Genomic DNA, 19,979 nt, shown 5'->3' on the forward strand with positions numbered 1-19,979 from the left:
AAGGCTCCACCTCCAAGCTGCCTCATGTTGCAGGAATCAGTTCCTCCCAGACTGTTGGATGAGGACTCGATTTCACACTGGCTGTTGGAGGGGGTCCTCTTACTTCCCTGCCATGTGGGCCTCCCCACAGGACATCTCACAACATGGCAGCTGGCTTTGCTCACAGCAAGTGAACTAGAGGGTATGAGAGGCCATATGAGACATCTGATAAGGAGCCAGCTCATTTCCGATCAAGCTTAGCCTTTTTCCTTTGTCAGCTGGTCACGAGGGACCTCTTGAATAGGTCATAGGTGTGAATGAGGGAGAGGCGCTGGTGTGACGGGGGTGGATGATATGGAGCTACAACATATCGCTTATAATCTGCTGGGCCCACATGAATTTACCACTTAGCGAGCCCGATAGAACCCAGTTCATTAGGGGCAGCTCTGGCCTTATGGTCTCTGATGTCCCCTAGTTCTCTCCAACAGGGTCCAGTAGCCTAGCGGAATTGCTTTTGGAATGTATATATAATTTTCTGCTGTAGGTGGCCTGGCGTTGCTCTAGAACCCTAGGGGTGTACATGATGGATTTCCCACTAGGGCTTGCCATAAACCTCACACAGCATCGTTGTTCACCATCTATGCCTCTAATATTATAGGGTCTGTGAGCCCTGTGGTCCATGGGACAGCTCTTTCCTTTTATGTCATCCAGACATGTATGGGTCAGCGCAGAATTCTCAGGTGTAGAATATACTGCCTCCAGATCCCAAAGAGTGAGTTTTTGCATTGTGTTTCCTTCCCTGCAATGGGGTATTCAAGATGCAGTCGTTTGTCCTTTACTTTGGAAGGGATGTTCTGGTATGCCCCAGACCACTAAACTCCACTGATGTGGCAAGCCCCCACATCTTCCCGGGGTTTATATTCCACCCGATTCGGAAGCACATATGTTTCATCGAGGTCTTCGTTTACTTGTTACTTCTCGTTCAGCCAGCCAGATTAGTAAGATGTCATTGCAATGTTCTGTCAAATGTCCAGATGGCCAGGGCCCTTCGGACCGCATGACAAAGGTGGGAGAGTGACCACTGGCCTGGGGCAAGACCATAAATGTGAATGGCTGTCCTTCCCTGTGAATGTCAATGGTTCCTGATATGAGTGGTCAAATAGAAGGCCAGCCTCTGGGTCCCTGAGGCCGTGCTGATCCACGCTAGCAAGGACACCAGCACGGAAGCTGTAATTGGGGCTACTACTTGGTTGAGTTTGTAGCAATCCACCAGCATTTTCTGTATTTTTTAAAGATCAGACTGATGAATTAAATAGGGATACGATGGGGTCCATCCCCAACTCCAGATGCTTTAGGTCTCCATGGGTAGCACTAATCTCTGCATTTCCCCTGCCATGTGATATTGTTTTTTTTTGTTTTTGTTTTTGTTTTTGTTTTTTACTTATTATCTTGGCTAAGCTAGGTGGGTAGGAGGCAAGTTTCAGGGGCTTTCACTTGACCTTCACCTCTGAGAAAACTCTCCTCACACAGACCAAGGAACCAACATGGGCATTCTGCCAACTACTGAGTACGTATATCCCAGAGATCTTTCCAGCCTTCCTGGCTGCTCCTTTGGCCTCGACAGTTATATGACAATTGTACAGACTTTTCTTCTGACAGCAGAGGAGTCATGTTGTTTCTGTTGTTTTGAGATTTCCATTGCTTTCAGGGATCCCCGTTCTGTAGCAGCCATGGCCTAGAGAGGATGACCACCCCTGAGCCCAGTGTAGGACAAGGAACAGAACTTGGGAGTCTGATCTTTGTTAAACTACCACTTCTTGAACTTCGCTAATGCTCCACTCTGTCCTGTATGTAGGGGATACCACAGTGAATAAGATCCTGATTCTGCCCTGAAGAGGAGGGCACGAAACAGATACCCTTGGAAATCCTGCAGAAACATACACGCAAGGCCCCAAACCCAGGGTATAGAATGCAGAATTGTGCGTTGCAATGATAATAGCAAACTGCCTGCCCCGGAAGTCTGTACTGTCTTAAAAACACACACACACATAAAGATAAAGATGGAGGGTGGTCTTTTAGCCTGGTCACAGATACTCCATTTCTTCTTCCTGGAACATGGTAGGAGGGAAGTTTTCCTGCCCCCTGGAGGTGAGGAGTGGCCTAGGACTTGTTTTAGCTAATTAAACGTGAGCAGTGATGAAGTTCTTTTCTTAGCTTCCTGGCAACTCTAGGAATGGACTGTGACTCCCCGTAGCCCATTCAGGAAGGCAGGCATCAGCTTGGGCACAGCCCCTCCTGGCCAATACAGAAACTGTGCACACTGACCACAGTCCAAGCTGGGAAAGTCCCAGACAAACCGAATCCCAAATGGTCACGAGGTGGTGACTTCCCAACCTTCTCCTGTTTTAGAAGAACGGGGTCCATCTCATTCCAGCCCAACTGTGAAGTGACCGTCTTATCACTGGGTGTGTGTCCTGAGGTTACCGTGATGAGTGGGTGTCTACAACTTGCACCAGGCACCGAGTCAGCCTCAGGATATTGCAAAGAAAGTGACAAACATGGTTTTGTCCTCATGACATTGACATTCTAGTGGAGGGTGGCTGATGAACTAGGAAGCAAGTAAATGAATATAATCATGTTCGAGAGATGGTGCTTGGAGGGAAATAAAGGGGCATTATGTGAGAGACTGCACAGCTACTTTAGCTAGGGTGTCAAGGAGGTCACGTGACAAGGAGCCAGCCAGACAGGACAGATGCAAAGAGTGGGAGGCAGGGACAAGTTTGGTATATTTAAGGAAGAGAAACAGAAAGCACCGTGGCTTGAACACGCTGAATGAGGAGGGGTTAGGTGGGAAACGGTGACTCAGACGCAGGAGGGGCCAAACCACGCAGGGCCAGCAGAGGAGAGGCAGGAGTGAACACGGCAAAGATGGGGCAATCAGGGAAGGCTTCCCAGAGGAGATTGCCTGAAGACCTGTTGAAGTCAGAGATGAGAGGAGGGGCATTTCAAACCCCGGGCGTCTTGACTTCCTAGTTGTATGGCTCTGGACAAGTTATTTAACGTCTCTAAGCCGCAGGTTCCTCTTCTGAATAGGCGGCTGTTAATAACCGCCCTGCAAGGTTGTTGTGAAAATTAGTGCCTGAAACCCGATTGGTGCTCAATAATGCCAGAGCGCTTTGATGGTGGACGTAGGGGCAGCGTGGCATGCTGTGGAAACGCGTCGTTCCGGGAGAGGGGGAGGGGCTGTCCCTACCCTTCCTTCCCCAGCCAGGTGACCAAAGGTCACCAGGCAAGACTGCCGCTGAGGGGCGCCCGAGGCTGCAGCACGCGAGGGGGAGGTCCACGGAGGCTCCTCCCTGGACGGTCCGGCCGCGTCCGGGCCCCAGAGGAGGAGCACTGGCTGGAGCGAGCGGGTCTGTTGACAGCTGCTGACAGCTGGGGCAGGAGCAGGGGCCAAAGGGGGGCAGCGTCCTCAGTTCTCGGGTCCGCGATCCTGGCAGCCTTCAGGGTGAGATACGTAGCAGCTTCCCTACCCCGAAGCTGCTTCCCTCCCCCGCAACGCCCTCTTGCTGTCTCTTTAAGAGGTCAGCGGGTCGCCCCGCCTCTTAGGGATCTGATTGGCTTCTTCCGCGGCTTGCGCCTTCTTTTTGATGTAACTCCATTTCTATAGGCTTCTGGGGGCTGGGGGCGGGCCTGAGGGCTATAAGTAGGGGCTGTGGTTGTTTTTGCAGTTTTGGCTGAACGAAAAGGACGCGCCTGCCATCTGGTCGCCGCTGCCGGGAAGGGCTGTGTGGTGTCCTGGGGGCCGGTGGGCCCGGCGCGCTGACCGCGTTTCCCCTTTCCCGCTGATTCCCCATTTCCGCGGAGCCGGCTGCCCCCGGCTCTTGCGCGACGTTCCCTGGCCTTGCTGCCTGCCAGGGGCGCTGGAGGCCGGAGTCCCGGGGCCTGGCGGGGTCTGCGCACCCTGCGGTGGTGGATGAGCGGCCCGGGCGGCGGGGGCTGAGCACGGCCCGGGACCCTCAGGTAAGGAGGGGATCCTCTCCTCTTTCCCGCCACACCTGGACGGGGAGCCCCATCGCTGCGCGTCCGGAAGCCCTGCCGCGGGGCTGGGTGCCCCCCTCCCTCTGCCGCGCCTGGGACCGGCGCTCCAGGGACGCCTCCCGGCCTCCGCCGCACCTACAGTCCCTCTCTGTCAGGGAGCTCCCAGAGCCCGGGTGCCCATAGTGACTCCCCGCGACAGCTGCGGGAGAGCGAGGAGCTGATCGGGACCCCCACCCCCATCCCCACAGCTGGACCTGGGGCCCACCTGTCGCCGTTCCTTCCTTTCGGAATGACCCCTTCCCGCTCACGGCACACTCTCAGAGGACCCCCTTGGGGAAGTTTCAGAGGGCCAGGGGCCCCTGGGTGAGGACTCACGGGAAGAGGGGACGGGTAATTGGGAGGCCCGTAGATGGGATGGGGCGGCTGAGCCCTCTGCGAGGGGGAATGAGGACACACAGGGCTGCACAGGCCCGGGGCTGGCCATCGAACAGGGCTGGTGGACCCTGGGGCTTGAGGCTGTGTAGGAGGAGATCTAGGCCAAGTGGCCCCGCATCTGGGCCTGTGTCCCCACCTACAAACAGCGTGACAGGACCTGCTTCCACAGCAGGAGGTGTTGCTTATAAGGCCGGGGCTGCTGTTGCATCAAGGACCGTCTGGGAGGCTCAGAGACCGCTTCCACCGGATGGGGGGATGGAGGGTGGAGAGCGATTTTGCCTTCTGCCTCTGTAGTGGGGATGAGGCTGTGGGGTCCTCCCAGCGATCCTTCTCCAGCTCCCCAGAAGGGCTTGGCCACACTCTGCTGGAGATTCATCTGTCCACATTGTAACATTTTGGTGAGAACTTAATTCTGTGCCAGGCGCTATTCTAGGGGATTGGGTCATGAGCGCGCCTGGGATGGGCAGCCAGTAAACACATAAACACGCAGCTGGGGCCACTTCAAATGAAGTGCTGTAAAGAAAACACAGGGCGGGCCAGTCGTGAGAGATGGTTAAGGAGCGCCCTGAGGAAGTGGGCCACGTGAGGAGATGATGCAGGAGAGGAGCAAGCACCAAGGCCCTGAGGTAGGAGGACGCTTAACAGCTTGGAGAACAAGGTGGAAGCCAGGGGCTAGAGAATGGAAGGGAATGAGGCAGAGCAGAAGGCAGGGGTCAGATCAGATTGGGCTTTGACAGATGAGGGAAGGGGCCCAGGGCTTCCCATCCTCCCAGGGGCTCCTGCCTGGGCTGCTGGCAGTGTGTCTCAGACTGGTGTCCACCTCCCCACCCCCAAGGATGAAAGATAAGGGGTTGGCGTCTGTCCTCTGGAGCCTTCTCATTTTGTTTTGGTTCTAGGGTTTAGAAGCTCAGCAATCTGCTAGAGGTCAGAAGCCCCGAGGGGCGTGACAGCAACTATGAGGCATAGCCTCTCTCTTACGCTCGGGGCTCTCTGTCTTCCCTAGAGTTTTCCATCCAGCCCTGGTCAATCCCAATGCACAGATGGGAAAGCTGAGGCCCAGAGAAGGGAAAATCCCATCCAGGGGCTCATAGCAGGTCTGGCACTGCATGACTGGAGCCAGCCTGGCATCCTGCCCCATAGGCTGGCCACAGAGGAAGGGACGGAACTGGAGGCCCAAGTGGTGAGTGGGATGATGGCCTCTAGAATGTTAACAAGGTCAGGAAAGTCCCTCCCAGGTGGAAGACAAGTCTGTCCCAGTTTCCCTGGGCCTGAGAGGCTTGGGGTTGCCTTAGGCTACTCAAGCATCCCAGAAAGTCCTCTAAGAATTCCCCTCTCTAGTCTGGGCTCCACCCCTACTGCCCCCTGCCCTCAGCCGGCCTTCCCACTGTCTCCTGTCCCGCTGTCCCCCATTTCCTGAGCCTGCAGTCCCCTTCCTTGTCTGTCACCACCAAGACTTCTGCCTCTGAGGCCAGGAGCTTACCCACGGTAGGGGGAGGAGAATGTAGAGCCAGTGACTCACCCCTTCTGTGCCTCTCCTTTCCCCCTCTGTACAATGGGTACAAAGTAGTTCCCTCTCATTTAGGGGCTGCTGTGTTAGTTAAGTGTGTCACCACACGTAAAGTCCTCTGTCTCCAGGTAGTGTGCGTGGTTGTTTCATTTTTTATCATTGCCTCAGTTGATTTGTAAGCTTTGACCCATAGTGGCAATTCTGGTGTGGCCAACAGCCTCATGACCCAGCTGTGGTTCTCTGACCAGCAGCGCCGCAGGGGTTAGCGTTGAGGACTGTCAGCCGGGCCCCGGGCCTGCGGATCAGAACCTGCCTGTGCACAGTGCTCAGTTCTGAGAAGCACAGCTCTAGATGAAGCCTTTCATCTACAGGTGGAGAGATCAATGCCTGGAGAGGGGCCCTTGGCAAGTTGCCACTTGAGGGCCTGGGCACTGGAGACAGATTACGTCGCAGGCAGCTCGCTGGCCCTGAGCTTTGTACGGTGGGGGTAACAGAAGTACTTCCCTTGTAGGGCTGGGAGGGCTCAGCGAGTGTTCTGTGCTGTCGTAGCAGAGTCAGCAGGGGCACTGGTGGGGAGCAGTGGATGTCGTTCTCCTTCATCACCCCACAGCCAGCAGTGCTTGCAAAGGGGCCCTTGGACTTGGAACCAAATCCTTCTTTCCTCTACACCCCAAGCCCTCCTCTGGGGGTGGAGGGGGCGGAAAGCAACAATTACCTTTATGTTACCTTTTGTAGACCTTTGCTTCTCTGTCCTTGTCTGATCCTCAGCACCTTTGTCGGGTAAGTGTTATTGTCCCTGTGACGCTCAGAGAGGAGAAACGACTCACGCAGGGTCACGGAGCAAGTACGCGGCAGGGCCAGAAGTGCAACCCGGATCTGCCCAACTCCATAACGTGTGTTAGCCGGAAGTTTTTCAGTAGTACAGGAGAGAAATCAGACTCCACCAGACCTAAGCAGAGAAAGGAATTTGTGGGATTTAAAACTCAAAAGAAAGTCCAGGGGTAGGATGAACTTCAGGTGTGGTCAGATCCAGGGGCTCGCATGAGGTTGTTCTGTCTCCGGGATGTATTTCCATCTGTCTCTCGGCTCTATATTCCTCGAAGTTGGCTTTATTCTCGGGTGGGTATCCATGTGCAGGGTCAAAGTGGGACAGCCCTGGCGTACTGCTTTTAGCAGAAAGCCCATCTGTTCCGAACAACTATAGCAAAAGTCTCAGGGCTGATGCTCATTGGTCGGGGCAGGGGAGCATCCCGACTGGCCGGGCTTAGATCCCGTGCACGTTCCTTGGAGCTGTGGTACAGTCTGCTGTACCCAAACTTCATGGGCAGAGACTGGGGAAGGTGAGGCTCCCCCTTAGGAAAATGGGGCGCTGGACAGGCAAAACCAAGTGACGCTTCCCCCTTCAGACTCTCTATCCGGCCCTCCTGCTCCTTGGCCCTGTTCATCCCCACTGGGGACTAGGATCCCCATCCCTTCACAAGGAACTCTCAGCTTCCCGGCGGCTGCTGGGAGCTTGGCCTGCTCTCCCAGGCCTGCCCCTCCTGGGGCTGCTTGACACTCTGTCCTAGGCCAGAGCTGGTATCAGGCTGCTGGGACCAGAAGTTTGCTGCTGGGACCAGGGAGTGGTGAGTGGGGCGGAGGGGGCTGCAGAATCTCTCTCCTTCAACTCCAGTCACTTAAAAGTCATCATCTCAGGTCACGAGAAGTCTTGAGGGGGCCGGCACACCCCCTGCCAGCAGTAACCTCCCCGTGTTCAGCATGGCTGCAGTTCAGACGTCATACCCTCAACAGCCACATGCGGGTGCAAACAAGGGGCTTTCCTCCTTCAAAGTTTCGGGTGCTCAGGAATGAAAACGTTTCTTGGGAGACTTCCCCCGTGTGGCATCACATGCCCTGGCCTGAACTGGCCACCAACAAGGAGAACACCCTTCTTGACTTTGACCAGAGCCTCCCTTCGGGGCACTGTTGGCAAAGGTGAGGACGATTATCCATTTGGTGGACCGTCCCCCATGTTGCGGGACATTGGCAGCCTTGGCCCCTGTCTATAAAAACATCATAGCACCCTTCCCCCGCAGTCCCTGTGTCAAACTGGAGCACCCCTGCACACGGCCCAAGTGCCTGGTCCTGTTCCACACTGCCCCGACCCCAAAGCCACTGGCCAGTAGTAATTAGTTCAGCTTGTGGCCCGGGAGAGGGGTCCCTGCCTGTTCAGCAGGGCATCGTGGAGGGGGCCTGGACGAGAACAGCACTTTGTCAGCTAGGGACAAGGGAGCAGTGTTTGGTGGGGCCACATTAACAGCATATCCAGTGGCTCAGGCCAGAAGCCACCACATCCTTCCTGTCTTCCCTCGTTCCCTCCATGTGTCCGTGGGGAGGTCAGGTCGGCCAACCCTCCCGAAGGTATCCCAATTCCTCCACTCCACCCCCACTGCAGCCACGCCCTCCTGCCTGCACTGGTACAGGGGCTCCACTCTGCCCCCGCTCCAGTCCGTTTTCCACGGCAGCCTGAGTGGAAAGGGGATCCTGTCCCCTGCCTTCGTGACATGCTTCTCATTGCATTTAGAATGAAATCGCATTGCATGTGGTCATATGGCCCCCAGTGACCTGGCCCTGCCAGCCTTTCTGATCACCTCCAGCCACACTGGCCTGCTTTTTGCCCTTTGAACAGGCCAGGCCTGTTTGTATCTCACGGTGTTTCCATTCATTGTTCTCTCGCAGTTATGCTCTCTGTCCAGATTTTTCCAAGTCTGCCTGCTTCTCGATTAGTTAGATCTAGTGCAGAAGGCACTGGGTTGTCTGATGACCCAGTCCAAAGCAGCACCTCTTTATATTCATTGGGATTCTGCCTTAGCTGTTGAAACAAAGGTCGAGACAACAAGATAGAAGATTATTCCTGCATGTCGCGTGACAGTCTGCGTGCAAGCCGTTCAGGATATGCATGGAGGCCTATTGGGTGTGGGACCCAGATGCTTTTTCTTACTGCTCTCTCCTCAAGCCATGGCTTCCGTCTCGTGGTGTAAGATGGCTGCTGTTGCTCCTGCCACCACATCCCTATTTCAGGCAGTGGGAAAGGAGAAGTGCTTGGCCTGAAATTGACAAACTCATTAAATTAACTGTTCATTTACAATTGGATAAAAGTTGATCGAGGGGCCATAGCCAGTGGCAAGGGAAGCTTAGAAAATAGCCTTTGTTCTGGGCAGCCTTGTGTGAGCTATGGGCTCCAGTGCTAAAGGGAAGGGTGGATGCTGGGGACCCTGGTAGTCTCTACTGTGTTACCCGTTGTTCCACTCCACTCCTCCGTTTTCTTCTCTGAGCCTTTATCTCTAGGAGAAGTTTGCTTCGTAACGCAGTTTTCATGCTGGCTGGCTGCCTCCCCTCCTAGAACAAAGGGGAAGTGTGGCCCAACACCCAGATTCCTCCCTGGCTCGCGGTAGGTGCTGCTGCTGCGGGTGGAAAATGCACGAAGAACTCACCCTTTCTTTGGACCTACTGTGTGTCGGGCATATGTTTGCCCTGTTGGTTTGGCCTCGAGTTGCCAATGGGGATGTGATCCACAGGCAGCGAGTGGCCTGTTGGAGAGAGGGATGGAGGAGGATGGTCTCAGCCCACCTGCCTCAGTCTCCTCTCCCTTTCAGCCAGAGGCAGTGCTCCCGTTTCATGGCCTGGATAGGTAGCAGGGATGTCCCTGTATCCCCTCCAGCCCTTGCCTTTGGCCCGTCGTTCAGGGGCCACCGATCCTTGCTAACAGGGTGCTGAGCGTCCTGGGCTGCCCCTGGCTGAGTGTGAGATCTGCACTCTCGGGGTGGAAACAGAATGCATCTTTCTAATTTTTTAAAACTTACTGACGTGTAACCCGTGCAGAAAAGCACACAGATCCTAGATGCGACTCAGTGGATTCTGACAGGGTGAACACGCCTGTGTACATGCGCCCCCCCCCCCCCCCCCCGATCAAGCGCCGGAAGCTGGTGTTCCTCCCCCCACCACTACGCCCTCCGTCCTCCACAAAGGTGACCCTCGCCTAGATCTTTGCACAGGGTCAGGCAGCAGCATATCCACTCTTGTGGCTGGCTCTGCTCAGCACCGTATCTGTGAGGCCCTTTCGTGTTACTGCTGGTAACAGTAGTTTCTCTTTCTGTTCTGCTGCTTATACCGACGCCGCCATATACGTGTGCCCGCTGCTGATGGTGGGCATTTGGGCTGTTGCTAGCCTGGGGCTATTATAAATGTACCCAGAAGTGGAGACGCCAGGCCATCAGGCCCTGTGTGTTCAAGTATTCGTTTTCATGCTGGCATCTGTTACGTCCTGGTGCCCGGGCCACACACACCTCGCTCACATGCCCTGGGCCCCCTGAGCTCCCTGAGGAAATCCCTGCTGCCAACAGTGTGGGCCCAGCCCCTCTGCTCCTGTCCCTGAGAGCCCAGTGACCTGGGAGCCTGCTTTGTCCAGGACAGTTCCCAGGGTTCCCGGCCACCGGCTGGACTCTTTTTCTTTTCTTCTTCTTTTTTTTTTTAATGTTTGTTTTTACCTATTTATTCATTTTTGAGGGAGAAAGAGAGAGAGAGAGAGAGAGAGAGAAAAGAGAGAGGGAGCCAGAGGATCCAAAGTGGGCTCTGCGCTGACAGCAGCGAGCCCGATGCAGGGCTCAAACTCAAGAACCATGAAATTATGACCTGAGCTGCAGTCGGACCTCAACCGACAGAGCCACCCAGGCACCTCCAGGCTGGGGTCTTAAGCTGTCATTGGGAGACGCTTGTCTGCGGGCCCACCTGCCGACTCTACAGCAGCCCCCGTTCCTGCCTTTGCAGACACAGCGCCCTCTGCAGGACATCTCCTTCCCTCCCTTCTCCACTTGGACACCTGTGCAGCTTCCAGGCACAATGCACGTCCCCCCAGATTTGCATCTGCCTTTCCAGGGTGGCAGCAGAGGCTGATGAGGGCCGTGGGCCACCTGAGGTGTGCCTGATGCCCCACTCTGGCGCCTGGTGGCCGTGTGATTGCCTCGAAGTCGGCTCTGCATCTGCGTGCAGGGAGGAAGTGCAGCTCGCGGACTCTGGGGACTGCACGTGTGTGGGTCGTAGGAGGCGCCTGGCACCACTTAGCCTCCCGGGGTGGATGCCGTCAGTCATTACCGCGTTGCAAGGGCAGGACGAAGCAGGCACAGAGGGGCCAAGAACTCTGGCTCCTAGCCCCTCTGTTCTCTGTCTGTCCCCGGGGCCCCCCGGGACTGGCAGGATGAACTGAGGTCGTGCCGAGTAGCTTGCGCTGCTGTGCCAGGCTCACGGTAAGGCTCCATCAGTGGGGTGGCATTTACTGTTGGGGTCACCGGGCCCCTGTCTGGGGGTTGTGCTCTGGCACGCGCAGGAGCCACAGCCCGCCCTCCCCCTGCTGGGTGGGGGAGCTGTCCGCAGGCCCACTGTAGGCGGCCCTCTTGGGTTCCACTGGGAACCTGAGACCAGAGACCCCGGGCCACGCAGCTCCTGCGCTGCTCACGCTGGGGCTCTCCCTCCCGCAGGGCCAGCTGCTGGCGGGATGGACGCCCTGGAGGAGGTGTTTCGGGCCAATGGGAGCACAGCCCCGCCCCCGCCCGTGGCGCCCAACATCAGCGTGCCACATCGCTGTCTGCTGCTGCTCTATGAGGATATTGGCACCTCCAGGTGAGGCAGCCGTGGCCCTGCCGGGCCGACTGGCTGTGTGTGAGTGGGTTTCCCCCGTGTGTGCGGGGGTGCGTGCGTGTGCATGACGGGCTGCGGAGGGGGATGGGTGCAGACAGAGCCTTGCCAGTCAGCTGGCTTCTCTGCCCGTCTGCTAGGGTCCGGTACTGGGACGTCTTGCTGCTCGTCCCCAATGTGCTTTTCTTCATCTTCCTGCTTTGGAAGCTTCCGTTCGCTCGGGCCAAGATCCGCGTCACCTCCAGCCCCATTTTTATCACCTTCTATATCCTGGTGAGTTCAGTCCAACTCCAACTGGCATAAGTGCAAAAGGGAATTCTCAACTGCCTCTGTAATGAAAGCCAGCTTCAGACGAGGCTGGATCCAGAGGATTAACGGATGTCATCAGGACTCTGTTTCTCTGCATCTCTGCCCTCCTCTGGCCTTATCTCAGATGGGCTCTCCCTGCCTGGTGTCAGAGATAGCCAAGAGCAGCCGTGAGCTAACATCCTGCCTCCCTGCCAATGCCAGCGGAAGAGGACTTCTTTACTGGCGGTGCGAGTATGGACCTGAAATTCCCTCTGACCGGCCCACCTTGGGTCCCCGTTTGTCCCCGAGCCAATCACTGTGACTAGCAGGGAAAGGGGCACTTTGGCGCTGGGGTGTGGGGTCAACTCACCCAGACTATGTGGACTGAAGAGGGTGGTGGTCCCTGAAAGAAAAGTGGGGAATCATTACAGGGAAGGGGAATAGATACTGGCTGGGGGGGAAAATGCCCACGGCCCCCCCCCCCATCTGTCCGTCTGTCCATCCAGCCATCCACACACTCTTTGAGACCTCTTTGGAACCTCTTCCTGCCTGTTGGGCAAACCTGAATTCTCCTCAGTCAGTGCTCTTGGTGTGGGCCTTCTCGGGAGAGGTAGCAGGGCTGTGGTTGAGAAGGTGGGCCCCAGGTGTGGCTTCCAGGTGAGGGTTCCAGGTGTGGGGCCATCCAGCTGCATCCTTCAGAGCTCAGGCCTGACTGGCTGGAATCCTCCCCTCTCTCGGCCTCTTAGCTACCACTGCCTGAGAGCTGAATGGCTCTCTGGTCCCCCTCTTTGTGGCCTGGCTCAGAGCTTCCCAGGCAGGGGAGTTGTCAGCGGGCAGGCAGGGTCAGGGGAGGCTATGTGGAACCCTGGAGGCCGTTGGTGGAGGCCCCAGGGGTCGCTGGCTGACTGGAGCCCCCTCCTCTGTGAGGCAGTGGTGGGCGTTGAAGCCTGCTCTCTTCTGTCTCCCGCTGCCTCTCTGACTCATTACAGAGATGAGTATTTATTCCACAGATAAAGCATTTATTTAAAGCATCACTTACCGATGCCCTCTCTGGGGGAGCAGGCAGGGAGAAGCGACCCAAGGCCAATGCCCAGGAACACGACGCAGGGACAGGGGACTCAGCACTGCCCTCTTATTCCTGGGGACTCTGTTCTAGAAAGCTCAGGAGACAGCGGTGAGGGCTGACTCAGGCTATCTCCACACCCCAGCTGTGCTGAATGACCTTGGACTGGTGGCTTGGCCTCTCTGTGCCTCAGTGCCCCCCTCCTCACGTCACGTGCACTGGGTCTGCTTTACCCTGGGGCGCTCCTGTGATCTTGGGGTCAGCCTCCCCAGGAGGCTGACACAGTTTTTGTGGCGCAGAGGACAGACTGTTGTGTGTGTCTGGATTCTTCTTTTTCTTACATTTGTTTATTTTGAGAGAGAGCACGCGCATGGCAGGAAGTGAGGAGGGGCAGAGAGAAAGGGAGAGAGAATCCCAAGCAGGCTCCTCGCTGTCAGCACAGAGCCAGTCTTGGGACTCAACCCCACAAACCACGAGGTCATGACCTGAGCTAAAACCATGATTGTAACGCTTAACTGGCGGGGCCACTCAGGCGGCCCTGTACCTGGACTCTCCTGTTTGTATGTATCCCAGAAAACCAAAATTAAATTCATAGAAGCTGGAGGGAACATATTGACTGAGAAACTGACAAGTCCCAGGGCTTCAGGCATGGCTAGATTCAGGGGCTCGGCAGTGCCGTGGGGGCACAGTCTCTGTCTCCCTGTCAGCTTGGGTCTCTCTGATGGCCTTGCCTCTAGCAGTCTCGCCCTCCTGGAGCCAGGCAGCCCGGCAAGTCCAGGCTGGCGCGCTCTTCAGCTTCCTTTCGTAGTGGCTGCACCTGCTGTCCTGGGTGTGCCTTTCACTAGACTCCCTTGGGATCCCCCGCCATCCCCAAATCAGGGAATGCCATAGGCTGAATGCCCAGCCCTGTGCTACAGGCCAGCCCCTGAAGCCAGGCATGGTGGGGTCACCCCCCCCCCGAACCATGCGAGCAGCAGGGAGAGGGAGGAGGCTGTTGCCAGAAGAAGCGAGTGGACACCGGGGTGACAAAATCCAGGCACTTTTGCACCGCCTGCCGGTGCAGTAGCCCTCCCCAGGGTCTTCGATGTCTCTTCCCTGCACCCTCCCATCCCCCGTGTCTTGGAAATAAAACCGCTAATATGACAGTGCTAGCGCCCGACGTGCACCTCGCCTTCACTGGGTGCCACGCATGCTTCTGCTACATGTACTTACCCATTTGCCCCTGCCAGCCATCAAATGCAGTGCATGCTAGTTTTACCCCATTTCATAGATAAGGAAACTGAGGCACGGAGGTGCACTTCCTGGCCCGAGGTCACAGAGGCAGGAGGCAGCGGGGACCCACCATGTCACCCCTAAGAATGTCACCATTCTCAGGCTGCCAGTGTAGCCAGGAAACTGAGGCCGGAGAGGGAACTGTCACCAGCAGCGGAGGATCTCACCACCCCCCTACATCCCACCCCCAACTCTTAGCGTAGAATCCTTCTGTTCTCGAAGAATCAGAGGCTCCTGCAGAGGCGGGATGTGGGTTTGCAGTCCCGCTGTTCCCAGACGCCTCGTTCCCTGACCCCTTAATGGCATCCCCGCTCTTGCCCACCAGGTGTTCGTAGTGGCGCTGGTGGGCATCGCCCGGGCCGTGGTGTCCATGACGGTCAGCACCTCGGACGCTGCCACCGTTGCTGATAAGGTGGGGCCGGGCCTGCTGACAAGGGTGGGGGGATGTTGGGCACTGGGGAGAGGGGTGACTGGGCCCCCCAGGCTGACAGTCTGCCCACTCTGTGTCCAGATCCTGTGGGAGATTACCCGCTTCTTCCTGTTGGCCATCGAGCTGAGTGTGGTCATCCTGGGCCTTGCCTTTGGTGCGTGTGCGGCTGGGGCCAGTGCTCTCCCTGTCCCTCCCTAGCGGGCACCGACCCCACCACGGCCACCTGGCTGGCTCCCCCTGACCGACCAGCATGTTTCTTCCAGGTCACCTGGAGAGTAAGTCAAGCATCAAGCGGGTGCTGGCCATCACCACAGTGCTGTCCCTGGCCTACTCTGTCACCCAGGTAAGAGGGGAGGTGGGGCAGGTGCAGCTATGAGGGCTCCCTGGAGGAGGCCAGGGGTCACTGAGGGCCGCATATCCACTGCTTCCTGATTCTGGGTCAGGGTTTGAATGTTTATCAGGTGCAGTGTTCTCAAACTTTAAATGCGCCCCAGGAATTACTTGGGGTGCTTGTTAACAAGGCAGGTTTTACCCCCCCCATTCTAATCCAATAGGTTGGGGTGGGGGCAGGGAGGAGGCCCAGAACTTGCTGTTTTAAGAAGCAGCCCGGGTAGGGAAAATACGGGTTTGCAGACCACCCTGAGAGCTGTCCATCTAGAGACTCCTTCCTTAGATCTGGTGGGGGCTGCCTTTTGCCCAGTTCTGTCCCCTGCCCCATGGCTGGGCCTATTCTGGGTGGTGGAGCGAGGCGGGCAGGGGGCAGGGCGAGGCCAGAGAGCAGTCTGGAGTGGGGATCTCTGATGGCCGAGCTGGGCTTGGGGTGGTGGAGAGATCCGGGTGCTTTGTATGAGGGAGCTCCCAGGGAGGGGGCTTTCCAGGTGGGCAGGAGACCGAGACCCTCCCCCGCCTGCCCCTGCAGGGGACACTGGAGATCCTGTACCCTGATGCCCACCTGTCGGCTGAGGACTTCAACATCTATGGGCATGGGGGCCGCCAGTTCTGGCTGGTCAGCTCCTGCTTCTTCTTCCTGGTGAGGCCGAGGGTGCCCTCCCCCCTTCTGGGCACCTTGGGGGTGGTCCCGAGGAGCCTCAGAGCATGAGACTGGATGCCTTGGTACTGGTGTCCCCAGCATCCTTCTCAGCCCTGCTCTGTCACCACAGGTCTACTCTCTGGTGGTCGTGCTCCCCAAGACCCCGCTGAAGGAGCGCATCTCCCTGCCTTGTAAGCGGCTGGTGGGTGGCTCTGGGATAGGGCTGGGTCCCTGGGGGGTGGGGCGTTGACTCTTTTCCCGGAGAGCCGTGGGTGCCAGGGAGGGAGTCCTCCTGGGGGCCCAGAGGGGTCTCCGGTGACACGCTGGGAATGAAGGGTGGAGGCAAGGGCAGGACCTCACGGTCCCCAACCCCCCAGCACGGAGGAGCTTCTACGTGTATGCGGGCATCCTGGCGCTGCTCAACCTGCTGCAGGGGCTGGGAAGCGCGCTGCTCTGCGCCGACATCATCGAGGGGCTCTGGTAGGTGGGGCGGGGTTCAGGGTGTCTACTGGCCCGGCTGTGGGGGCGGTGGGCAGGGGGAGGCCAAGCCGAGGCCCCACCCAGAGGAGGCCCCTCCCTGACCCGCTCCTCCTGCCCCCCCAGCTGTGTAGATGCCACCACATTTCTCTACTTCAGCTTCTTTGCGCCCCTCATCTACGTGGCCTTCCTCCGGGGCTTCTTTGGGTGAGTCTTCCCACCCGGGGGGGGTGGTGGGGGGGGGGTGTGTGGGCAAGGGGTGTGGGCCCCGAGGGGTAGGCGGTGGCCTGCCTGCTCGCCACCCCGCCTCTGGTGGTTCGAGGGCCGTGAGCTCCGCCTTGTGGCTGCCGGCGGAACTGCGCCTCCAGCTTCCTGCGCCTGCGCATCGGCAGCTGCGGGGTCCTGAGCCTCCCTCGGCCCGGTGCAGGCTCGGATACCAGGAAGGCGATGCTGATGAAGGGTGTATGTATATTCCCACACGTGCTTACACGCACGCATATACATTCGCACATTATATATGTATACACGTTACACGTTATATATACAACACACAGACATACACACTTTCCCCGCAGGAGAGTGGCTCTGCGCTGTTCTACACTTGCTGCTTTTCGTTCTATGGTAGATTAGCTAATTCTTTTAGCAAGCATTCACTGAATACCTACTCCGTGTCCCGCACCACTGCAGCCGCCAGACACCGCAGGGGACAAAGGAGACACAAGTCACCATGCTCCCGGATTCAAGCTAGGAGTGGCTGGGGAGAGGAGCAGGCCTGGGGGAAGCCGGCCTGTAGTGCAGCGTAGGGTGGGTGCACTTTGGTGCACGTGGCAGGGAGACAGGATGCTAAGGACACGTGGGATGGAGGCTTGGACCCTGGGCCTCTATTGTGGCAGGAGTGCTGGCGTTTTGCCCCCCACCCCCACCTGCCACCTCACCCTCCCCCACCTGCTGGGTTTGAGGAGGTGGGGGCATCAGAGGTGGGGTGAGAGGGGCTGGATTGGACCCCAGCCCAACCCTGATCCGTGTGGGACCTTGCACGTGTATTTATTTCCCTGGCCTCAGGCTCCTTTTTGCAAATCGGGTGCAGTGCTTCCCCATCAGTGTTATCTCGATGCTGGAGGGACCGGGTAAATGCAAAGTGAGAGGTTATAAAGCTGCAAGGGTGGAGGTCACAGCTGGTGTTTGCGGAGCACCTCGGGGCCGGAATTTACTTCCATTTACCCTCTTGAGCTCAGAGTTGTACAGAAACAGGCGCAGAAGTCCTTGTCCAAGCTCACATACGGGCTGAGTTTTAAAACAAGTCCCATTGGACTCCAGAGTCCAAGCCTTGGGGACCTCCCAGGGTGGCGGTTAGGCAGCCATTCGTGCATCTCATTCCCTGGCCGAAGGCCTTATTGCCCAGAAAAGGAAGCCTTTCTTGACCCTCCGGTGGAGCTTCCCTGTCTCTCTGTCCTCCCCACCAGCTCGGAGCCCAAGATCCTCTTCTCCTACAAATGCCAAGTGGACGAGACTGAGGAACCAGACGTGCACCTGCCCCAGCCTTACGCGGTGGCCCGGCGAGAGGGACCGGAGGCGGCAGGGGCCGCGAGTACACAGTTCGACTCGGCCGGAGGGGTGGCCTACCTGGACGACATCGCCTCCATGCCCTGCCACACTGGCAGCATCAACAGCACAGACAGTGAGCGCTGGAAGGCTATCAACGCCTGAGTGTGGCCACCCTGGCAGGAAGGCCTGCTGGGGCCTGCAGAGGGCAGACTGGAGAGAAGGCCAGGGCGCGCAAAGCCCCTGGTGGAGGGGGACGAGGTCGCAGGACCTTCTGTGGGCGGCAGCCCCGTGCGGGCCCTGTCCTGCCCTCTGCGTTGCCTGTGGCCACCTCTGCTCTAGCTGGGGGGCGCCTCCCCCTTCCACCTGCCCTCACCCTGCTCAGAGACATGGCCCAGACTCTGATCTCCCAGGGCCTGCTGAGGGCGTCTCCTTTCTCCAAAGCCTGTGCACCCGGGACCAGTCTGGCCTTCCTCGTCCCTTCCAAAGTCCCCTCCCCGTGGCACTTTGGCCTCTTCAGAGCCCACTCTGGCAGGTGGGCTGAAGTGTGGATATTTTCTTGATCTATTTTTTAATAAAAAACAAAAGGAGCAGAAGGTGTAGCTGTGGAGGTTCTGCCGGAGCGCCGGGGCCGGGGCGAGAACCCGCGACATACAGAGGTCCTGGCAGGTCCTGTGTCCCCAGCCCTGGGAGGCTCTGGGCCCCTTCGTTTGCTCAGCCAAGGAACACTGGCCAGTGCACAGGCTGGCTGCTGGGGACATGGAGGGAAATCGGATCCCAGGGCTCCCTGCCCCAGGCCCCTTTTTGAGCAGAGGAGACGCACGTGAAAAGAGAATCATGGTTCTGTGAGCTGTTGTCTCCCTACCCTGTTGGGGAGCCCGGGGTTTGGGATGAGCCCTGCGGGCCCCATCCTTTCTCTGCTCCTTCTGCTCCGCCATCTTGGACAGGCCGCTTCTCCTCCCCCAGCTCCCGTTCGGCATCTGGAAAATGGGGATTAGAAGGCCTGTCTTCGAGGGGCTCTTGTAAGGGTTAGGAAACAGTAGGCGTGCACGGCTGGCAGATGGTTATGGGGCAGTAGTGACAACTGGATTGTTTTTAGCCCCTAGAACAGTGCTTGCCACGTAACAGGTGCTCCGAAGGTAGGATGGCAGGGAGTTGATGGGATACGCTGAAAAGGGGCCAGAATAAAGCAACCTGTGAATAAGAGAGAGGTGGCGGTGTCCGTGTTGCTGCCATTGTACCGAAGTCTGTCCCTGAGACTTTGGGCAGCCGGAGAAAAAGGGAGTTGCCAGTTACGCGATCCCCTGTGCCAGAGAGGAGGAGGAAGGCTCAGTGGGACCACAGGGGTGCTGAGGGTCAGGCCCGGCCCCGCCTGCACTGCCAGCCCTCTTTCGTGGGAGAACAGCAAGGGCACTGGCGAGGGGGCCCATGAGGCATGCTCGCTGGGATCCGGGGCCCAGAGGGCTGTCCGTGGGCCCAGACACCGGCAAGTGCAAAGGCACAGCCGGGGAGGGGACCGTTGGGGCTGCCAGGAGGTTGCTTCTCTCAGCTTTCCTAGAAGCCTGTTGGGGGCGGGGGGAAGGAGGCCTGCAGCGCCTCCCAGGCAGGGCAAGCGTTGGGGGCCGGGCGGGACCGGACAGTCCAGCCCAGAGCTGCATTCAGTGTCTGCAGCCCGGGACGCCTGTGCTGAGATACCACACTCACAGCTGGGGTTTGCTCAGTGTGGTGACGGACCAAATGGCTGTGTCAACAGGGAGGCACCAACAGAAGAGAAGAGGCTAGAAGCCTACCGCTTTTTTTGTCCTGATCTTAAAGTTTGTGTTTTAATAGGTAATAGACGTACATGCCAAAACACACACACGCACACACACACTCAAAGAACGAGATGCAGGGAGGTGTACGATGAAGTTTGACTCTCCTCCCTACCTTGACTTTCAGGTTCCCTGTCCCCTTCCCCCCCCCCCCCCCCGAAGCACCACCGAGGCCAGGGGCTTCATTGCCTTCCAGAGGCCCCCGTGTGTATTCATTACCCCTGTTCTGGGAACGTAGACGTTATGTAGATTTTTTCCTCACTGACATCTTATCTTGGGATCATCCCATGTCAGATGCGAGAGCTGCTTCCCTCTGGCAGCTGCATACATTATGGATATATAGCAATTTATTTAACCAGTCCCCTTGGGATGGACTTTTGTTCCTGATCTATTTTGCAACAACAGACAGCACAGTGGCAAAAATCCTTATAAAT

The 19,979-nt window shown here is 57.6% G+C and overlaps 1 protein-coding gene across 3 annotated transcripts; it reads left to right on the forward strand.

Annotated features, from left to right (window-relative positions):
- Window positions 1-3,385: 3,385 nt before the first annotated feature.
- TPRA1 (transmembrane protein adipocyte associated 1) lies at window positions 3,386-18,330 on the forward strand. Of its 3 annotated transcripts, XM_047095539.1 has the most exons (13): window positions 3,393-3,487; window positions 3,711-4,002; window positions 10,769-11,244; window positions 11,476-11,617; window positions 11,773-11,905; window positions 14,581-14,667; window positions 14,767-14,839; window positions 14,949-15,028; window positions 15,605-15,715; window positions 15,846-15,906; window positions 16,093-16,195; window positions 16,319-16,399; window positions 17,656-18,330. In XM_047095539.1, exons 4-13 carry the CDS (start codon window positions 11,493-11,495, stop codon window positions 17,897-17,899), a joined length of 1,098 nt encoding a protein of 365 aa, XP_046951495.1. In that variant the 5' UTR covers window positions 3,393-3,487; window positions 3,711-4,002; window positions 10,769-11,244; window positions 11,476-11,492; the 3' UTR covers window positions 17,900-18,330. The 3 variants fall into 3 exon arrangements, with proteins under 3 accessions (XP_046951496.1, XP_046951495.1, XP_046951494.1); XM_047095538.1 differs by lacking the exon at window positions 10,769-11,244 and having other exon boundaries at window positions 3,394-3,487; XM_047095540.1 differs by lacking the exons at window positions 3,711-4,002; window positions 10,769-11,244 and having other exon boundaries at window positions 3,386-3,487.
- Window positions 18,331-19,979: the final 1,649 nt, after the last annotated feature.

The sequence above is a fragment of the Lynx rufus genome, unplaced genomic scaffold, assembly GCF_022079265.1.
Source record: "Lynx rufus isolate CCGP_SWC_20201006 ecotype Redwood Valley unplaced genomic scaffold, mLynRuf1.p SCAF_4, whole genome shotgun sequence".
In the NCBI taxonomy this organism is placed as follows: Eukaryota; Metazoa; Chordata; class Mammalia; order Carnivora; family Felidae; genus Lynx; species Lynx rufus.

Bases quoted from the DNA above. Each gene is read 5' to 3' on its own strand.
- TPRA1 (XM_047095540.1), top strand. From the start codon at position 11,493: ATGGACGCCCTGGAGGAGGTGTTTCGGGCCAATGGGAGCACAGCCCCG. The intron at 14,668-14,766 runs GTGGGGCCGGGC...CTCTGTGTCCAG, and splicing joins CTGCCACCGTTGCTGATAAG to ATCCTGTGGGAGATTACCCG. The intron at 14,840-14,948 runs GTGCGTGTGCGG...TGTTTCTTCCAG, and splicing joins CATCCTGGGCCTTGCCTTTG to GTCACCTGGAGAGTAAGTCA.